At 45.2% G+C, this 20,529-nt stretch overlaps 1 protein-coding gene across 4 annotated transcripts in view; it reads left to right on the forward strand.

The window, feature by feature from the left end:
* The window catches only part of THSD4 (thrombospondin type 1 domain containing 4), a 565,916-nt gene that overhangs the window by 20,812 nt on the left and 524,575 nt on the right, over positions 1–20,529 (forward strand). For 2 of the 4 annotated variants that reach the window (XM_057723173.1, XM_057723174.1), the window contains 2 exons: positions 5,174–5,281; positions 16,797–16,866. In XM_057723173.1, coding sequence (XP_057579156.1) covers positions 5,253–5,281; positions 16,797–16,866 — 99 coding nt within the window. In that variant the 5' untranslated portion in view covers positions 5,174–5,252. Of the gene's footprint in view, positions 1–5,173; positions 5,282–10,581; positions 10,772–16,796; positions 16,867–20,529 lie in introns of those variants that run through there. The other 2 variants (XM_057723175.1, XM_057723172.1) reach the window with 2 other exon arrangements.

The raw sequence follows: 20,529 nt of genomic DNA on the forward strand, positions 1-20,529 counted from the left end.
TTGGGGTGCACTGAAATCAGGGGTTCTTCCAGGGGTTCTGGCCAGACCAAGAGGAGAAGGGGCAGGAAGGATACTCAGAGGTGGCCTGTGGGAAAGGGGTAGCACAACAGCAGCAGTGTCCAGAGCACGGTGGCCCCTTCTGGGGTCAGGGAAGCCACCTCCTGCCTGGGTTACATCTGTTGTGGTGCCGCGTTCCGTCCCCTCCATCCCAAGCCCTCGCGCCCGCCCGGGTGCGTGGAGACTGCAGCTTTGGCCTGAACCAAATCAGGTGACTTGTCCAGCCTTCCTGCAGGGTCTTTGTGGAAGGAAGAGCCGCAGGACCTCCGTTGGCCAGGGAGCATATGTTCTAACAGAAACTAGATTGTTCGATTTTTTTGTTCACTGTCCAGAAAGGTTATAAATCAACAGCAGCAACCCCCCAAAGGCGACTTGCTCCACAGATAGTGTGTTTACTCAATTGCTGGCACTGTTGCCAAATGGATTTTCAGGAAACCTCACTTTCATCGGGGTCCCTCCCTGCTCCAGAAGCTACAAGGGCTCTTTCTTGCCCATCTCGTCCAAATTCTCCTGGCACTTCCCAGGGCGTGGGTAACATGTCTTTGCCACATCTTCGCGATTTTACTCCCCCATCACAGGGAGAACCCTGCAGTGCCTTCTGATCCTCCAGGGCCAGGGCTTTTAAACTTTTCTGACCGGGAGCCACAGTGAGACACACTTACTTAGCCTTACTGTGTGTGATAAATGCTGGTACAGTCTTTCCTCCTTTTTGTTCTTTTCCATTTCATTTAAAAAAGGGCAGGTCATGACTCACTCGTGACCCACAGTTTGAAAAGCAGAGCTGGTTAACACATACTAATCACGCTAGCACGTCCATACTCGTACAGTTCACCGCAGGACAGGACAGTCGAGAGATGAGTTGTTGGGGCAAGGAATAGCGACTTTATTTGGAAAGCTAGCAGACCGAGAAGATGGTGGACTAGTGTCCCGAAGAACCATCTTACCCAGGTTTGGATGCTAGTTCCTTTTATAGAACAAAGAAGGGGAGGTGAAGAGGTCAAGCGAAAAGGGCAATAAGTTGTTGGAAGTATTTCCTGGTTCCGGCCAGACTCCAGAGGGGATGTGTTCATTTCTTCCTTCCTGCAGCCATTCACAGGTAGGCCTGGTCAGGAGGTTTCCTGTAAGCTAAACAAAAGTATTTTAAGGTTAACACTCAGGTGTTGCAACCAGCCTTTCCCCTCTCCACCCATGCTGGTGTGTGGCTCGACTCCAGGAAAATCGTGAGTTAAGGTCTCTGCCCCAAGTGTTCTCACCCATGCTCTTCCCCACCACTCTGGCAATTCTTTGCTTGCTGTCTTTGCTGCTACACTAAGCTCTGTGGAGATGAGAGATGCCTAATTTTTGCATGGTGATTGGAGCGCTCTGGAGTCAGACTGCCAGGGCACACAGCTGGGTCTCTCCCATTTACTGTGACTTTGGGCCAGGGTGAATCTCATCACCATGTTTTACTATCTATGAAATGGATTCATGCAACTCAGTTATTGGAAGGATCAAACCAGGTAGCGCCCTTAGTATGCTGCCTGGCTCAGAATAAAGACTTCAAAAAGTGTCCATCACGCTGTTCTCAAAAAAACCAAAAACAAACAAAAAAACAGGTGTTGGAGGCCGGGTTCCCAGAGAATGGGCCATGATGTTTACTCTAAGCTATAGGCGACATCCCTTGAGTGATTAACTTGTGGCAAAAGCAATATGAACAAAGGTTAAAGAAACAGATCCAACACGGAGTCAGATTCGCTCTTCCGCATTATAACCATAGAGACCCAAGTGAATACTAGGAAATGGACACGCTCATCAGCCATCTCCTGAGGTGAAAGTGACCAGTCAAATCTGACAAGAGGTTGGTCAAAAAACATTCAAGGGTAGTGGCCTCCACACATTTTTTTAGGATTGCATGCCCCATCAGTAAAAAATCTTTGCGCACACAGCACTCATCTATGTTTGGTTACTTTTTTAAACCTATCAATATATGATGTGACCACATAAAACATACACTCAAAATATAAATTTTAAAACGGTGGCATAAAGATGAAAGGAACGATATTTTGAAATGACATGCTAATCGTGATGGCGTCATTCTATTATCAGCAAATATCTGAAGGCAAAATACACAGAACGAGGCTCACGGTTAGCAGCAGCAGCTGTAAATCTATTTTCAAATTGTTTTCATAATTTAAGATGTTTTTCTGGTTGACCTCTTGTCGGATTTGGAGACCACTGCTTTATAGCACACCCTCTTCCCTCAACGTCGCCCTTTCTTTCCTGTCAAAGCCAAAAAAGCTCCTTTAGTGCCTCCCCTTGCTACCTCCACGCACCAGAAATCTGGACGTCGTCGTCTTTGACGCCTCTTTCCCTTGCCACCCTCGGCCATTCATTTCCCACATTCTGGGGATTTTACGTCTCAGTAGGGATCCGCTTTTCTCTGGTTTCCCTTTATTGCTACGCCCCTGCTGCTTCCTTCTTCCTCCCAGTTCCTCACATGCCTTTACACGTGCGATTCCTTCTCCCTGAGATGCCCTTTACCGGTTCACCTGCCTGACTTCTGCTCACCCCTCAGGGCCCAGCAAAAAGGTCTTCCTCAGAAGGACCAGTATACTTTCTGAGGCACCTTGCACTTTCTTCTTGGCTTCCGTGGCTCTTGTCACAAGTTTAATTTTGTACTTATTTATGTTTCAGTTCCTTTCACATGTGTAGCCCTCTGGCATCTAAATTGTAATTTACTTGAGGGCAGGGACCATGCCTGGTGTGTGTGTGTGTGTGTGTGTTTGTGTGTGTATCTAGCAGCCAGGTCATGAAGTCTCAATAAATGTTTAATACAACAACCCTATGAGTGAGTTACAGACAGCATCCCCATTTTACAGATGAGGAACTTGGAAGCCAAAAGGGTTAATTGCCTAAGGTCACCTGCTTAATAAATGGGGGGTATTGGTCTTAGATTCAGGCCTGTCACGTTACAGTGTGTGCACTCTTACCAGACACTCCGGATTGCTCTTTGGTAACCTGCGTAGGCTGAGGGCTGATTTTCAGTCCCATCTTCCTTGCTGACACCTGACCAGCCCTCTCTAGTGATCCTCCTCCTCCTGAACGAGCTCGACGTCTGCTTAGGGTCTCTGGATAACACCGACCTTTTCCCGCACAATTCCGTGTGGCTAAATCTTATCCGTGTAAGCTGGGTTGTAAAGCAAGACTCGGCATCGCCTCCTCTCTTGAATTCCCTAGGACCTTGGAGAGGACCTGAGCACCCCACATGTTGAGGAAATAATTGCTGATTAGTTGGTCACTATCAGGAGCTTGGCAAAGATTTTGTCTGACTCCCAAGTTAAATCCTGTCTTTGTGCACATCCGCTTCCCAGCCAAGAGCAAGAAGACCGTGCCTCGGATTCAGAGGGGTTTTAACTGTTCCAATCTGCACTTGTTGGCCTCCTTCCTGGTGGATCTCAGTGTAACTTTTGGCTGAGACCCAAGAATTTAAAGGTCTTCAATACCATGAGTAATTTCATGAGTTGCTGATGGCTAATTAGGGGTGATTACAGTCAAGAGGCTTGGCTTTCTTAATAACCCCCAGAAAGAGCTGGTGATAACTTTAAAAATCTTGATTATTTTCCGCTGCAAATGGAATTTTCTGATTCTCCTGACTGTCTTTTCGTAAGTCCTTGTAATGTATCCCCGATCTCCTCTTTCTAGTGAGAAGGAAACTTGAAGTCCTGAGAAGAATTTGGAAACCAATGATTTAAGAAAACTCTGGCTTTATTAGAGAGGACCCCCTGGGCACTCCTTGAAACCCTGCCTCATTTCTTTGTCATTCCCTGGAAGGAGATATGGGAGAAGAGGAGTCAGGACCATGATTTTTCTTCCCAAGTTCCATTACATTTCAACCTAACCTCCCATCCCAGGCTTTCTGATGCTATTTGTAATTTACCTTTGAAATTGTTGGCTCATTTGACAATGTTAAGAAATTGTGTTTCGATTACTGAATGAAGTAGTGTTTGTAGATGACGGGTTTTCCCTTCCTGCTTTTACTGTGACAACAGACTTTCAGTGTTGCTTAACCTCTCCTTGCATCAGTTATCTTCAGAGCTACTTTTATTTTATTTATTTATTTATTTACTTTTGGCCACGCCGTGTGGCTTACAGGATCTTAGTTCCCTGACCAGGGGTTGATCCTGAGACACTGCATTGAAAGCTCCGAGAATTCTAACCATGGACCAGCGGGGAGTTCCCCAGAGCTACTTTTGAGTGTCCTGTGTTCCAGGCACTGGGCTAAGCATATGACATGTGTCCACTCACTTAATCTTCACAACCCACCACAGTTCTTTAGGCCATATTTTTGGAACAGTTTTAGTCAGATGTAATTCACATACCATACACTTCACCAATTTAATGTGTACAATTAAACTTTTTTTAGTGTATTCACAGGGTTGTGCATCCATCACCACAATCTAATTTTAGAACATTTTAGTCACCCCAGGAGGAAGCCTAATACCCTCGAATTAGCCCCTCCCCAGCCTCCAGACCTTGGTAACCACTAATGTATTTTTTGTCTCTATAAATTTGCCTATTCTGGACCTTTCCTGTAAATGGAATCATATAATAACTGGCCTTCTGTGTCTGGCTTCTTTCACTCGTGTAATGTCTTCAAGGTTCGTCCATCTTGTAGCCTGTATCCAGTCATCATTTCTTTTCATGGTTAGGCAGTATTTTTACCCCTACTCTACAGTTGGAGAAATCAAGACATGGAGGTGAGATGACTTTCCTGTGGTCAAGTAGCCTTTAAAGGATGGAGCAAGATTTCCAATGTGCGTTTTCCCTAATGTCAACTCTGCTGTTGGCTTAAGAGTCTGAGGTAGCCATATTGATGGTAGTTTATTAAACATCTCCTATGGGTCAGTCACTGTGCTGAGTGTCCTGTAAATTTGCTACCTCATATTCATACATAATCTGCTTTCATTTGGGCAATCTGGTCACCATAATTGGGCATAACTGGGCAATGGTATTTTTGTCCTAATATCTTCCATTTGCTCGCTTCTGGTTTAATTGGCCCACTTAAGCTGCAGAATCTTAGGCTGTAGAATCTTCCTAAGCAAACGATGCTAAATATAGCATTGTTATTCTTCTGTAGGAGTTGAACACCACCTCCATCTGCAGAAAATTGGCACCATCTCTGAGGAGCCCTTGCTTTTCCTGGGACACCCAGCATCATGGTTTCCTGTTTCACGGAGTCTCTCAGGTAAGTGGAGAACCTTTTAAAAAGAGAACAGGAAAATAAGAAATTAGATGTTTGAATTTTACTATATATTTCTTATAGTAACTAGCCTTGAGGGCCTGCATCTCACAGATATTTTTGATATGCTGTGTACATATGTCTAGTAAGTTTGTTATTCACAAAGGCTGCTGAGGCCTGGGGAACTGTGTGCTGGGGTGAGAGGTATTTGGACTGAGATTCAAGTGGCTTAGGTTCTATGCTGTGCTCTGCTCTTTGCTGGGAAACATGGAGGACTCAGTTTTGGGTTTTGGGTTTGTTTTAAATAAGATGTCACTTGATTGGTGGGTATTTATCATGGTTGCACAATAGAATCAGCTGAAGAACTTTAGGAAATATTGTCCTCTGGCTGCATCCCCACAGATTGTGACTTAATTGATCTGGTATATTTAAAAGATGACCTCTCTGGTCCCTTCTGTTCAAAACATCTGTGACTTGCACCTGCGTGTTTTGCTTGATACTGATATCAACCATGCAAAGTTAAGTACAAGTAGTATCTTATCTGTATGCAGATCTGAAAATCAGTGCTTAGCTCCTGGTGCCCATTCCCTCAGTGCAGAGTCAGGGAAAGGGCTCGGTGCCCTAGAATATAGTCTGTGTCATCGAGGCTGTTTTCAAACTTCCCTTAAGATGATAGACCCCTTTGAAAACTCTTCAATCAAAATCCTATGTAAAAATTTTAACATATACAATAGCCAATGGCAGTATTTTATTAAGAGAAATTTATTTTAGAAGTCCGCATTTGAAATGTTTACACATTGTGAGATTAATGAGTCTGTTTGGATAAACATCAGAGTTTGAAATTAGGATTTATGGATGGTGGCTGTACATCAGCCTCAGCATCTAGTTTATTTTGCGACTGGTTTTAGCTGCCTCGTGTTAAGAAAATCTTGATCCATACAGGTAAGTGATTGCAATTGGTAACAGTTCTTCAGTGAAGCTCATTTTGCAATCTCAGGTTACTCTGCAAAGGAATTGATTCAGAATCTAGAAAGGGAAAGGAAGAACTTTTTGTTTCAAAGTTGAATCACTAAGGATATCTTGTAGGTTTTTTTCCCCCATAACTATACATTAGTTCCAAATGCCCAGAACTGACACTGAAAAGTAAAATGGTCTATAATGTTATTATGATGGTGCCACATGTGATGAGCCAACCAGGGCTAAGCATTTGCCAGGCACATGCTCTTAGGCCCATGCCTGGCATTTCATTGAGGGTAGTGTGTGTGTGTGAGCTTAGTCTGTAATTGCTTGTATAATTTTACATGAACTGACATGTGCAGGCCTGCAGTCCAAAGACCCACGCAGAGCTATAAGCTTCTTCACCAATGACATAAACAAATGTGTCAGAAAGAGTCAGAGAAGGCAGGAAAGGCTCCATTCTGAGGCCTCTACAAAATCCAGCCACGAACAGAGCAGCCCAGATCTCTTCGGTGTTAATGTTTGGTATCTAATTTAAATTAGCATGTGTACGTTTTTTAGCCATAGTTTAAAAGATATTTCAAGACATAAAATGTGTCTCCAGTTTGTGGAAGCTCTGACATACTGCCATAAAACCACAGCGGAGTGAGAAATGCAGTTGGACCACTGGGTCACTTTAGGACCACAGCATATTTGAGCATCAGGACCCAATAGGAGACACAGAAGTGGAGGTCACAGTCATGTATTGAACTACACTGAAAAGAACAGAAGATAAAACGTAAATTTCCCCATGTGGTAAGCAAGTGTAAGTCTGGCTGCCATCAGAAAGGCCCCTAGGAGTACTGAAGACCCTGAAGAAATGTGGCCACCCAGGCTGTACAGGAAGGGCTTCATTTGAGAAAAAGCCCTTTTGCAAACTTTTTTTTCTTAATGTTTGGAATTTTAATTGATGCCCCTACAGTTAACCTCTGTAATGATCTGTGATATGGAGGCCATCTCGCCTCGAGGGGGGCCTGGTGGGCTCACCTCCAAGCTGTGCATTATTTCAGAGACATTGCCCACGGATTAGAAATTAGCAGGGTAGCAGTTGTTGAAAGCTAGATGTGGCCTTGCTATCCTCCAGGCAGAGCTCTGGAAGTCTTGAGAGGCATCCAGAATTAGGGTCCTGCTGAAGGGATTGTTTGAACAGAGCTGCTCAGAAGGATATTTCTCCGACAGTCCTGTTGTAAGGACTGGGGAAAGAAAATGTGAGTTATGAGGAAGGGCAAGTCTTTGGGAGAGCTCAGCTGAAGATTTCCATCAGGTCTCCTTCTTCATAAGCCAGGTGCTCATAAACTGTTTTGCATTCTTTTTGTAGGGTCACATAAATATATTTTAACCTAAAAAAAAAAACCCAACTAGACAGTCTTTTGTTTAAACGCTTTTCAAAATGTTCTCAGGGAAAGGGCTATGGTTACTTCAAGAGTGAGAGGTCTTTGATAAAATTGGTAGATGAGAAAAACACAGAGACACAAATATTAAGGGCTTTTAAATGTTTATCAAGGCAACCAGATACATAAAGATCAATAGGAAAAGCTGGAGAGGATTCCTCTACCTATAGAGAAAACACATCAAAATTGGGAGCTAGCTGCCAAAAAAATCCCTGAGAGGAAAAAACATTTAAGGGGATTCACAATTCTGATATGCAGAGATTTCATTTAAAAATCCCTCCCCAGTTCTTGCCAAGCCACAGGGAAAGAGAAAGCCAGCTTCCCCTTCATTGAAAGAGATGGAGAAGCCCTGCATACTAGCATAGCAAGAGTGTCTCTGCCCTGCTCAGAGTCTGTAGTAATCAAACGAACCACAGTTAAACCCAGTAGCAGAAGAGACACTAAGATTTTAACTCTGGATGGAACTGGTTAGCAAGTTGCCATTGAATCTTGGACAAGACTTGGATGTCATGCAAAGTTCAGGGCAAGTGAAATCTGTTTGGACCAAAGGGTTGATCACCTGTTTGTGACCAAATAGATTAAGATTTGTCACCTGTTACAAGTTACAGAGGGAAAGGCACTAAGTAATACGGAAGTGTATGTATTTCTTAAAGACTTGCTCCAAATTATGCACTTTTTTTTGTATGCACGGTTACATCTTTGTGTGTTTGTTCAGCGATTGAGTGGAAAGAAATTCAGTTTTCTCCCTAGAAGCTAGTGTAACAGGTGAAGATGCCACCTACCATGGCCAGCCAACAAAGTCTCTTTATAGCCAGTCTGCTTGGCCAGGGGCTCTTTCTTTACCTTATGGAGTGCTTTTGTATAGTTGATGTAATTTATCTTTGAAATGAAAACACAGAGGAAAACAAAAGTATTGAAAATGCCAAACAAGTGGTTAAAGTTGATTCGGGATTCTTATTTTGAATAGTAGTTTTTGAAGAAATGCAGATGTAATTAGAGGGATTACAGGATTAGATGTGATTGTTACAGCTCTTATGAAGGAGAGTTCTGGATGGTTTTAAGGGTTTTACAGGTTGATGGCCCTAGGTCAAGTCTCTTGTTTTAGTCTTCTGAAACGTCTTCTGAAAGGCTTTTCTTTTCCTTGATACACACTTCAGTACCATAATATTACTGTAATGCCTGTCAGCTACGTCACCGAGAAGTATAACAGAATGGAATTGAGGAAATGAGGAAGAGAGAGGTGGCTGTTCCTGGGGAACTGAGAAAGATCCCAAATACAAAGAGCAAGAAAGAAGGGGGTTGAGAATGTGCGTTTTTAAGTGTAAGAAAGAGAATGCCCAAGTAGTGATAGCTGAGGTATGAAAACTTGAGACTCCCCTCGTAGTAGGGAAATATGTGATAATTGGGAAGGGTCATGGGATCAATTAGTGTCTCTATGCCAGTGATCAAGAAATGGGATGGAGGAGGAGGAGAGATATGGGGAGGAAGGAAACAGGAGAGAGAAGGAGCAGGAGGGAGAGGAAGGGGTAGGAGGGGGAGGGGGAGGCGCAGGAGGAGGACGCGGAAGAGCAGAGGCCAGGCTGGGATCCTAAGTACTGAACTTCAGGGTGTCAATAAGGCAGGACTGAGCTGGTGTAGCTCGCATCTAAACCACTACCCAACTGATGCTTAATAAATATTTCTTGAATATTGAATGAATAAATTAATAATTGTCTTTTGTGTGAGAGAAGTAAAAGTCGAAGACTTTTCTTTCCTGATCAGGATCTTTAGTTAATTATAAAAGTAAGTTAAAGCAAAAGATCATACAAATGATACAGACACACACCTTTAACAGTTTATTTTTAACTTAAAACACATGCACACTCACTCACCAAGTTTTTGATGTGGGGGCCAAGGACTTTTCTTTGAGCGTGAACCCCTGATTGTCTTTCTTGCACAAACCACACCCGTAAGCATTATCTGAGGTTTCCATTTGGGTTTCTTTAAAGTGGAATGAGAACCTAAAGACATTTGCAAAGCAATCTGAGTACAGAATGATTCTGGATTTTTATTATTTTTGCCCCTAATCATTTACAGTTGTCTCATCCATACCTAATTTGCCAGTAGTTTTTTTCTCCCCTCTTGGCAACTTGCCTTTATTGAGTCTTTCCAAAGCAATCAGCTTCGTTTGTGTAGAAACAACTACCAACTACTCTTTCTTTTTGCGTTCTGCTTCATGGGCTATTTGAATATTTTCTGTAATTACAAAGCCCTGACATCATCAATTTTGGGACCGTGGTTAAACTCCACATGAACACAACTCATCTGGTGGGTGCAGAAGAGTACCAGTGTACCAAGGAAGAACCTGCTGGAATCTTTTGTGGGAAGCCCGGTAGGAGCCATCTGAATGGTAGGCATAGAGGCTAAGAGGAAATAAGATCTTTTTTTTGGAGAACTGCCCTGGCAAACCCCTCCCTATAAAATGATGGCTGGCATTCAGACAGTATTGATTTTTCTCTATGCCTGGCACAGTCCTGCACCTGGCATATATCCTCATCACTCAGAACTTGACTGTGGGATTTGCTAGGACCTTCTGTACCAAAACGTGTTCAGTGGCATCAAGGTGTGAGCATTGAGCTGCCAACTACCTGTTCCTTATGTGCCCAAATGATTTGTATGACTCATGTTAACACTGACACACTCCCTCCTCCCAAGCCCAGGATCAGAATCAATATCTCCAACTTGTAGGAATCCACCTTTCAGGACTGTCCGCCCCCCACCCCAAGTTCTCTTTTGCCAACAGAATTCTGGGATGTACCAGGAAAACACTTTATTAATGAAAGTGTCAGTCGCAACAGCGACTTTGGTGACTGGTATTTCCTTTCTCTCCCCTCACTTCATTCTCTCTTTCCATTCTTTTATTCACTTGCGATTCATCAGCTCTGAGTTTGGACTAAGTTTGGTGCTGGTTGTCCTGCTTGCTGCGAAGATGTATCAGAAACCGTTTCCTCGAGAAGCCTCCCGTTGAGCAGGGGAATTTACCGAAGGGTCTTGTGTCTTAAAAAAGCTGGCCCGTGACAGAACACCTCACTTTTCCAGAGGCCCCAGTCCAGAAAACACAAATGGCCACGTGAGTTGAGAACCTGGAAATCAGCGATAAAACCCATTATGCAATTAGAATAGGTGTCCACAAGTCCATGCTCTACAACGGAAACATTTACTCCACGACAGGCAGGCAGGTCTGTTTCCTGAGCCTGTTTGCTCTTGGTCTGGCTGCCCCTTGGTTGTCTGAAGGTTTCGGAGGCCAAGGCCGACCTGAAGGAAGCAGAGTTAAGAGGTGCAGGTTCATCCTAGTAGAGTAAGAAGTGCCTGCCCGACAGCAGGGAGGAGCCGGCAAAGGGCCAGCTGGATTCCGAAAGCCCCAGGCCTCCACGGTGCTCTAAGCCTGCTCGGCCCCAAGGCCGCCACCTTAGGCTGCACGAGTTGATTGATACTCTGGTGACTCTGAGCCATCTAAACAAGGTGACTTAAGCTCAGCACACTGTATGAGAAAGCAGGGCAAAGAAATAGAATTTTTTTTTTTTTAAGTTTGGGATTTCAATGGTTAGCTCCAATTATTTTAAAATGTAGACTGCTCTCTAGTGAGACTGGATATATGAAGTTTTACTGTATCTATTTATTTTCTGATTATGTTTTGCAAGCAAAGACAGGAAGTGAAACAGATGTGTGAAGCCACAGCCTAATACAGACTGGGGGAGAAAATTGATGTAATAAAATGGCAAATGCTTGGTTTCAAGGTGTGTTATGTCCTAGGAGGCCCCAGAGCACAATGGTTAAGGGTCCAGGCCAAGAATCTGACTGTTGGCATCGAAATCAGGCTTTGCCGCTCATTAAGTGTGTGTGCCCTTCAGTAAATGACTTAGCCTCTCTGTCCCTCAATTTCCTCACCTGCAAAATGGGTATAATCAAAGCATCTGATAGGATGGTTGTGGCAATTGAATGAAATAATACTTGTAAGCGTTGAGATCAGTGGTAACTGTGTAGTCTTCTGGTTAATGTTATTTGTAACCCATCTCCTTTTCTTTCTGCCTTTACTCTTTAGCTGCTGTCAGAGGAAGGCGGAGGGTTGAGCTGAACACAGTAAAATGCATGCTTAGCAAAAATTTGTGATCTCCAGAGTGCAGTAGGTGGAGATTTCACTTCAGTGCTAAGATTTTGGCTCTCTTTTGTGAAGGTCCGTGTCATTTTCTTTGTGATCAGGTTGCTCCCCAAATATCTCTTGGGTTGTATTAACTGAAGAAGAAAAGAAGTACATTTTTTTTTTTTTTACTCTTTTTCTTGTTTTACGACTTGATATGCTTAAGGGGCATTGAGTTCACTGAGATAATCCGAGGTACACAGTGACTATGAAAGGATCCACCCTCACTGGAGTCCAGGATAGTTGGGGGGAGGGGGATGGCAGTGGGGAGGGATTGGCCCAGGCAAATACAGAAGGGCAGAGCCCCAGTTTCCATGATGTCGATCTTGTACCAAATTGCAGTCAGCATTATTTTCTACCGGAAATGAAACGATGGAGTGTTTAAAATCTAGAACAGGGCTGGGTAAATGGCATAACCTTTTCTCCCCCCCCCCGATTGGTGTGAAATGTTGGGTTGTTTCTCCTGCAAGGTGAATCGGAAAGTCTTGCAAGGAATGTGGCTTCCCCCCGCCGCTTGGAGGGGAGTGTGTGATTTGTTTGCCAAAGGCCCTGGTAGCCTTCAATCTGTCAAAACGTTGCAAGCTGGGAGCAGTTTGCCAAAGCAAACTATCAAAGTGAAATAACACACGAGTTGCACACACACAGACACACACATGCTCTCCCATTCCCCAAACATTAATTTTGAATTGGATCAGGAGGAACAAGACTTTGGGCCAGGTTGTCGGTGTTTTGAAGAGGTGTGGGCACAGCTACGGACTACCAATTACATAGGTATGTGTGAGCAGGGTGGGGTGTCCTAAAGCGGAGTCTACAAAGTAAGGGTGGGAAACTTTCAGCCCTTGGCCGAGTTTCATCTGGCCCCTGGGGTTATATATTGCTCTGGCTGCTGTGACTGCAGCCCAAAGAATAATTTCCCCTCTGGGGGAATTTATTCCAGTCCATTCAGAGCAGAGCCCGTTTACTAACTAAGATTTTATTCCAGCATGAATTTTACTGGGTACCCCTATGCATTTTAGCCTCACTAGGGCCCAGCTTGATGAAGAGAAAAAGCATGTGAACATCTAAACATAACTTGTGTTGCATTTTTTGCAACAAGAAGCACCAACAAACATTTTGCTGTCAGACTTTATGGAAATCCTGTGAGAATGAATTTTGGGGAAGTCATGTAGAGACTCAAAAGCACACCGATTTTTATAAATCCCTCATAAAAGAGCTTTTAAAAGCTCCCAAAGTTACTTTGGACATTTTAAAATCCATTAATTCACACTATTTCCACTTATCTTGAAATTTCATAGGTTACAAGATGACGAAGCCTTATTCATTAATTCAATGAATTAAGCTCTCCCTATATAGCAGACTCTTTACTAGGTACTAGATAAAATAGTGACAAAACAGACTCCATGATCTCGTGGAGCTTGTATTCTAGTGGGCAGAGGAAGAAATTTAAGTGAATAAAGACATACTATGTGAGAGAAAGAGAAGTAGGCTGGGCTGAGAGAGGGAGTCCTGTTTTACATAGGGTCAGGAAAGCCTTATGGAGAAGAGACAGCTTTGGGCAGACACCTGAATGAGGGGAGAGAAGGAGCTGTAGCCATGTCTGGGAGTAGAGTTGACCAGGCAATCCGGGAATGCAGTCCCTCCAAGGCAGTGGAAAACCTAGAATTTTCCCTTCTCCCATCTTTCACTGCCTCTCCGACTCCAAGTCCCCCTGACTGTTATGGAAGTGTAGCCTGGGATGAGTGGTTATGCAAAACGGCTCCTCATTGCATTACAAATATGTGGCTTAGGTGTGTGCCAAGAACTTTGAGGGGCTGAGGTGTAACAGATTTCTGGAGCTGCTGTTTGTTTTTTTAACAAAACCACACCAATCTGGTTTTCTTTTTAAATGAGTAAACAGTGCCAGAATGTGTTACAATGATTCAGATTTGTAGGCACAGCTTCACAATGTGCTTTCCTGCACATGAACTCATTTGAGGTAGGCAGGGAATAATAATAATAACTCTATTATTCCCATTTTACAGATGAAGAAACTGAGGTGCAGAGGTGATTTGCCCAAGGTCATGTAACAAAGGAGCATAAACTCCTGAATTGTAAGGCACATATTTCTTGGTTTCTAGGACAACCTGGATCCTGTAAGGATACAACTAGAAAAATAACTGCTCTTTTCTCACCACTGTGTTCCCACCCACTCCTTTAGACACCCCTGCCCTGTCGCTGGAAGACAGCTTAGGCAGTTTTCTGGTTCATTGCAGGCTTAATGAGCAGTCTCACCTTGAAGAATCAAAAGACCCAAAAAGATGTGTGTATGTGTAGGAGGGGGTAGCTTTAAGTGTTGAATGCCCATCCTTCTAGAAGTTTTAGTTTTCCTTCAGTAGCTTTAGTTTTCGTTTTCCTTGAGTAGTTTTTGGATGAATCTAAGGCATCAGTAACTACACCATCCAGGCCTGCACCCTTAGCCCTCCATGTGCTGAGCAGCACGGATCCGTGTGCTTGTGCATTGGGCAGCACAGAGAGAGAACATTTCCATCGTTGTAGAAAGTTCTCTTGGACAGCACTGGCCTAGAGCCTCAGCAAGTTATAAATCAACTCTTTGATTCTTTTCACCACTAATTTCATATTTTTCTGAATAGACTCCTTACTTGGAAGGATTTTGTGTATAGATACACTACATTAAAAGAAAGTCTAGTCAGATATAAAATCTTCAGTCTCTCATCCAATTTAAGGCTTCTTCCTTCTCCCCATACTGGGCCTGGTCAGGCCTCGGACCCCTGTAGTGGGGAAGAGAGGGCTTGGCTGGTTTCTTCACACTCCTAGTTCCCTTCCGCGCCCGCCTCCCTCTGGTCCTCATTGGTTCCTCCAGGATGGAGCAGGGGAGGGGACGCATAGCTGGGCAAAGAGGATCTGTCATCTGATGTTGCTGTCCTGACTTGGCTGATTGTCTACGTTGTGGAGTCTCCTCTCAGGGCACTTTGGTGGGTCCTTCAGAGAATCTCCTCCCCACTGGGATCTCCTGCTGCACGTCCCCTGGTACAGGCTGTGCAAGTACCGGCTACGCCTCTACCACCCTCTCCCAGCTCCTGAGCCCCATGGGTACAAACCACACATCACCTGTCTTTTGGGGTCCCCTGACCCTGGTGAGCGACCTTCTTTGGGGAGGTCTTTGCTAGACAACCTAAGTCCCGCGTTCCATGGGAGAACCCCAGCCTCTCCTGCCCCTGCAAGCTCCAAGTATACAGGCTGCTCCCACTCTAGCCCTCTCACTGCTCTGCCTTCCCACACGCTCCAGCTAGGTTTTGGCCTTTAGGTACTTTTCAGAGGAAAGTCAAGCACCACTCCTTATACCCCAAACACAGAGCGTCCAGATCAAGCTCTCGAATGGTTGCCCTCCTTGTTTGATTGGGAAGAGCTCCAGCTTTTCCTCCGCTGTGGAGGGTAGAGGGGGTGTGCTCAGCATCCTGCATCCCTAGCAAATTTCTCCCGTTCTCCAGCCCACACCCCACGCCCGATTCAGGCTGAAGGTTTAGGGGGAGGGGCTGTAGCACAGGATGGGTGGGGGCAGAGGGAGGCGCCGCCATTTCTGGTCCTGAACAGATGGTACAGCCCTTCTCTTTGGAATATGTGTGTATGTCATCCCCTTGGTTCTTAGCTTTGGAGCCTCAGTGCAACTCTGAGACGGCAACAGGAAGGATGCATTTAACACCTTGGCACATATCCCTTCCGCCTGCTTCTTGTCCCATCCCATGGTCTCTAACCAGTCTGGCCACACCTATTCTGTGTGGTTTGCTAGGACCTGGCTCATTTATACACAGTGGGGGTTAGGATGGAATTTAGGGTTCTCAGAGATGGCAGGAGCTTTCCTAACTCCACAGGCCTTCCTCCCCAGATTCAGGCAAGTGTTCCTCACGCCCACCTCCACACGGTGAGTTTTTTTTTTTTTGGATGACGGCAAGTTTCATATCTCTCAGTTACGTTGGAGGCCTCAAAAAAGGTTGAGAACCACTGGGTTACCTACCTGCCCTCAGGGTTAAACCCTAAAAAAGGATACAAAAGACAACTGAGTAGACCGGTGGCCTTTTTGCTGGGATACTTCAAACAATGCCATTGATGATGTGACATCAGGAAACTTTGGGCATTTAATTAATTGGCAGTACTTGTTTCTCCTCTGACTGACTGACTGACTGTACCGGACGTGTTCACCTCTGTCATCTTCAGTTATCCTTACAGAAGATGACAGCCTTGAGGCTCAGAGACATTGGCTCACCCAAGATCAGGCAGATGGGAATGGGGGAGTTGGGATTCCAGCTTCGATGTGTTTGAGTCCAAAGCGTCACACCCTCCCAGCACACTCAGCTGTCTCAGGGCCAGCTGGCTCCTATTTCTACACCTTCTCTTTATTTGATGACAAGCCCTAATCAGGGCTGGTGACAGTGGGGCTTAACGCAGCTAATCCCACCCATGGAGAACATATGTGACACTAAAGGGCCAAGCACAGGCAGAAGAATGGTTCTGAGGTGTGAGAGAAGAACTTCCTTGGGAGAGGAAGTCCCTACTTTTGGTCTGACCTTACCACCTCCCCGAGGACCAAGCATACAGGAGCACTTACTTTGTGCCAGGCACGGTGTGCCCTGACCTCCAGCCAGCTTCTGTTTTATCCCCATCTTACAAGGGAGGAGACTGAAGCTCAAAGAGGTTAAATGTCCTGATCTGGAAGCCTTGCTGGTAAGCGGTAAAGCAGGGTTTGATCCCAGGTCTGCCTCCTGCCATGGCCGCGCTCGCAGTACTGTGCTGCCTCCTCTCCTGTGGGGCCAGCCCTTTGCATCTTCACTGGGTAACATCCCAGGGCCGGGGCGTGGACTGTGCTCTCCCTTCCAGTGATGGGGCAGAGATGTGTCTTCTGTGGGATGCTGCTGCCTGGAACATACTCACAGGCCTGCCTCTTGCTGTTTTCCCTTCTCAGTGTCCTGGGTTCCCTCCTGCTGCTTGGATTCCAGCTCGTCTACCCACAGCCCTCCACTGAACACAGAAAGGTAAGCGATGGCTGTTTAGAGGCTTTCCTGCTCTGCCGAAGGGCCTGGGGTCATACCAGTCATCACCACTTTGAGCTTTGTTCTATTTGGAGGTGAGTCATTGCTGATTCTCAGAGGAAGCACCATGTATAGGATGTTCACCAGTCCTCCTATCCCTCCGAAGTTCTTGATCTTCGAAATGAAGCTGGTGGCCAGAGTCAGTCTCTGATCTGAAAGCAATGCCGGCTTTACAGCCCATGTCCATTAGAGTGGGTCAGTTAAGGAGAAGTCAGCAAGCAGAGCACCAGCACGGAGCTTTTACCCCCTCTAGGGGCACCTTCAGGGGATGAATGTGGCTGGTTAGAGAGAGAGCTGCAGCTAAAGCTGAGGCTGTAGCCATGCAAGAGCACCCCTCAGAGGGAGCTGTGGTCTTCGGTTAGGAGAACAGTGCAGCCAGCCGCCAGGCAGGGAGGGAGCAGGGAAATAAGGACCTGGCCCTCTCTTTCCTTCTCCCCTCCATCTTCTGCTAGTGACTCCCTAAATGTGAATCCAACCAAAGTACGGAAGACAGAAAAATCCCTTGATGCAGTGCTCAAAGGTCAGCCTCCTGGGTAACAGGGCTGGGTGGAGAAGGGTGGACAGAATATCTGGAGGGACAAATGGACAGTATCAAGCATGCTTCCCTTCAGGCTCTGTGTGTTTCGTAGTAAATGAACTACTCACTGTTGCCGAAACAAGCTGCAACAGAACAGTTGTGTGATTAAGATTTCCTTAGAAATAGATGCAAGATATGACTTTAGGAGTGTCCCTAAAATCCATTTCTCCTACCCAGGAACTCCTTATGTCTACAGGTAATGAAATGCAGACACTTCTGAGAGGACTCATGGGTCAGTCATTTGTATCTAAGCATGACTAAGTTGGTTGGCACCTTTCCTAGAGGGGGTTTTCATAGGGCAAGTCCAGGAGAGAAGGGAGCCAAGAAAAGAGTACATATACAGGTTTGCCTACATATGCACCTTCTTGGGAGAAGTTCTTGATGTTCTCGTCTGATTACTCTAATTTCTCTTAGGTCTTTGGATTATGTGCTGGCTTTGTCTTTCTGGGCCAGATGTGAACCTGTATTGTGTTGTGTCCCCCATTAGGGTGTCAGCTCCATGAAAGTGGTATCTTACCTGTCTTCTTCACTGTCCACCTCCTGGAATATAGCCTGGCATGTTGTAGGTGCTCAATAAAACACTTGTTGAGTGACTGACTGAATGAATGGAAAACCTGACCAAGATCTCAGCACTACTTTGTTGGAGTCACTTGGCAGTTTACACCCCTCTTACTCCACTGCATCATCCCCACCCATGATTTCAAGAGTGAGGGAGGACAACTACGACAGATTGAATGTTTGTGTCCCCCCCTCACCCCCCCCACCCCCGATTGGTGTGTTAAAACCTAACCCCCTATGTGATGGTATTTGGAGGTGGGGCCTTTGGGAGGTGATTAGGTGATGGGATGGGGTCCTCATGAATGGGATTAGTGCCCTTGTTAGCCTTATGGGAGAACTTGCCACCCCACCGTGTGAGGATACAAGGAGAAGTCTGCACCCCAGAGGTCAGCACTGTGCTAGTACCCTGACTTCGGATATCCAGCCTCCAAAACTGTGAGAAATCAGTTTCTGTTGTTTATAAGCCACTCAGTCTATGATATTCTGTTTTAGCAGCCCAAACTGACTAAAACAAAAATTGGCACTGGGAAGTAGTGGTGCTGCTATAACAAATACTTAAAATGTGGAAGTGGCTTTGGAACTGGGTAATGGGTATAGGTTGGAGGAGTTTTGAGGTGCATGCTAGAGAAAACCTACATTGCCATGAATGGACTTTTAAAGGCAATTCTGGTGAGAGCTCAGAAAGAAAAGAGGAAAGCTGTAGAGAAAGCCTCATCCTTCCTAGAGAATACCTAAGTAATCCCAAATGAAATGTTGGTGGAAATATGGAGATTAAAGGCCATTCTGATGGGGTCTCAGATGGAAATGAGGAACATGTTATTGGAAACTGGAGGTAAGGCCGTGCTTGTTATAAAGTGGCAAAGAGCTTGGCTTGTTCCCGTTCTGGTGTTTTGTGGCAGGTAGAACTTGCGAGCGATGGAAGTAGATATTTAGCCAAAGCAATTTCTAAGCAAAGTGTCCATTGAGTGGCCTGTTTTCTCCTTACTGCTCATCGTAAAATGTGAAAAGAGAGAAATGACTTAAAGATGGAATTGTTAACTGCAAAGGAAGCAGAACACGGAACTTAAAGATTTTGGAAAATCTTCAGCTGATCCGTATTGAAAAGAATGAGAAAGCCTGTCCAGAAAAGAACACTAAGGGTGTGGTCGAGACCGTTTGATAAGGCGATTAGTCAGGCGTCTTGGCAGAAGCCAGGAGCTCTTGTCCAAGACGGTGGAAGAATGCGAAGGGGGCAGCGGTGCCTTCCAGACCTGCTCGTCTCCCAGCACCTCACTTGGCGGTTTCCACTCCCCGCACTCACGCTGAGCTCCTCAGCTGCACCAGGAGCTGCCCCAGTGGGGTGTGGGCTGTGCCCAGCCGAGCCTCAGAGGCAGATTTCAAAGGAGGGGCATGAGCCCAGGTCCCAGGACCCCAAGCCTGGAGAACTGAAGTGGGGGCAGGACAGCCTGGAGCTTTGGGGCCTGGATCCCTGCCCCACAAAGCTGCAGGCAGGACCACGGGCCCAGTGGGCCCGGAGGGCAGAGTACTGAGCCAAAGAGGATTATTCTTAAGCCTTTATGGAATTTTCCTGGGTGGGTTTTGGACTTTCTTCTTTCCTCTTTCTCCCATTTGGGATGGGAATGTCTGTCCTGTCTCACCATTATATTTTGGAACCACATAACGTGTTTGATGTCACATATTCACAGCTTGGGAGCACTTTCCTTCAGGATGAATCATACCTGGAGTCTTACCTACATCTGATTGAGATGATATTTAGGTGAGGCTCTGGAGCTAGAGTTTAATAACGATGCTGGAACCAGTTATGACTTTCAGGGTCTTTGGGATGGAATGAATGTATTTTGCCTGTAAGAAGGGTGTGAATTTTGGGGGCCCAGGGATGGAATGCTATAGAATGAATGTGTCCTCCCAAATTCGTATGTTGAAACTTAATCCCCGGTGTGATGGTATTTGGAGGTGGGGCCTTTGGGGGGTGATTAGGTCATGAGGGGATAAATGTCCTTATAAAAAGGGTCCCAGTGGATCTCTTGCCTCCTCTGCTATGTGAGGACACAGAGAGAAGATTGCTGTCAGTGAACCAGGAAATGGGTTCTCCCCAGACACCAAATCCAAATCTATAGGCCCCTTAATCTTGGACATCCCAGCCTTCAAAATTGTGAAAAATAAATTATGTTTTCCATAAACCACACAGTCTATAGTATTTTTGTTATAGCAGCTGGATCAGACTAAGACAACTGTCTATTTTCATCATTATGTTGTATTATTTATTCATGTTCAGAGTGATCAGGGTTGTTAAATCCTAGTAGTTGAAATAATCTACCAGTGATTTTTTTTTGCTGTTATTCAAATAGACCATCATACCTGAAAATATTTTATGATTGTCAATTTACTTTGCTGTTTCTCTTAATTTTTCAAGTTAGCCTGAATGACATATATGTAGCCTGAACAGAAGTTTCAGAAAAAGGTATTGCCTC

This window comes from Hippopotamus amphibius, chromosome 2, assembly GCF_030028045.1.
Source record: "Hippopotamus amphibius kiboko isolate mHipAmp2 chromosome 2, mHipAmp2.hap2, whole genome shotgun sequence".
Lineage (NCBI taxonomy): Eukaryota > Metazoa > Chordata > Mammalia > Artiodactyla > Hippopotamidae > Hippopotamus > Hippopotamus amphibius.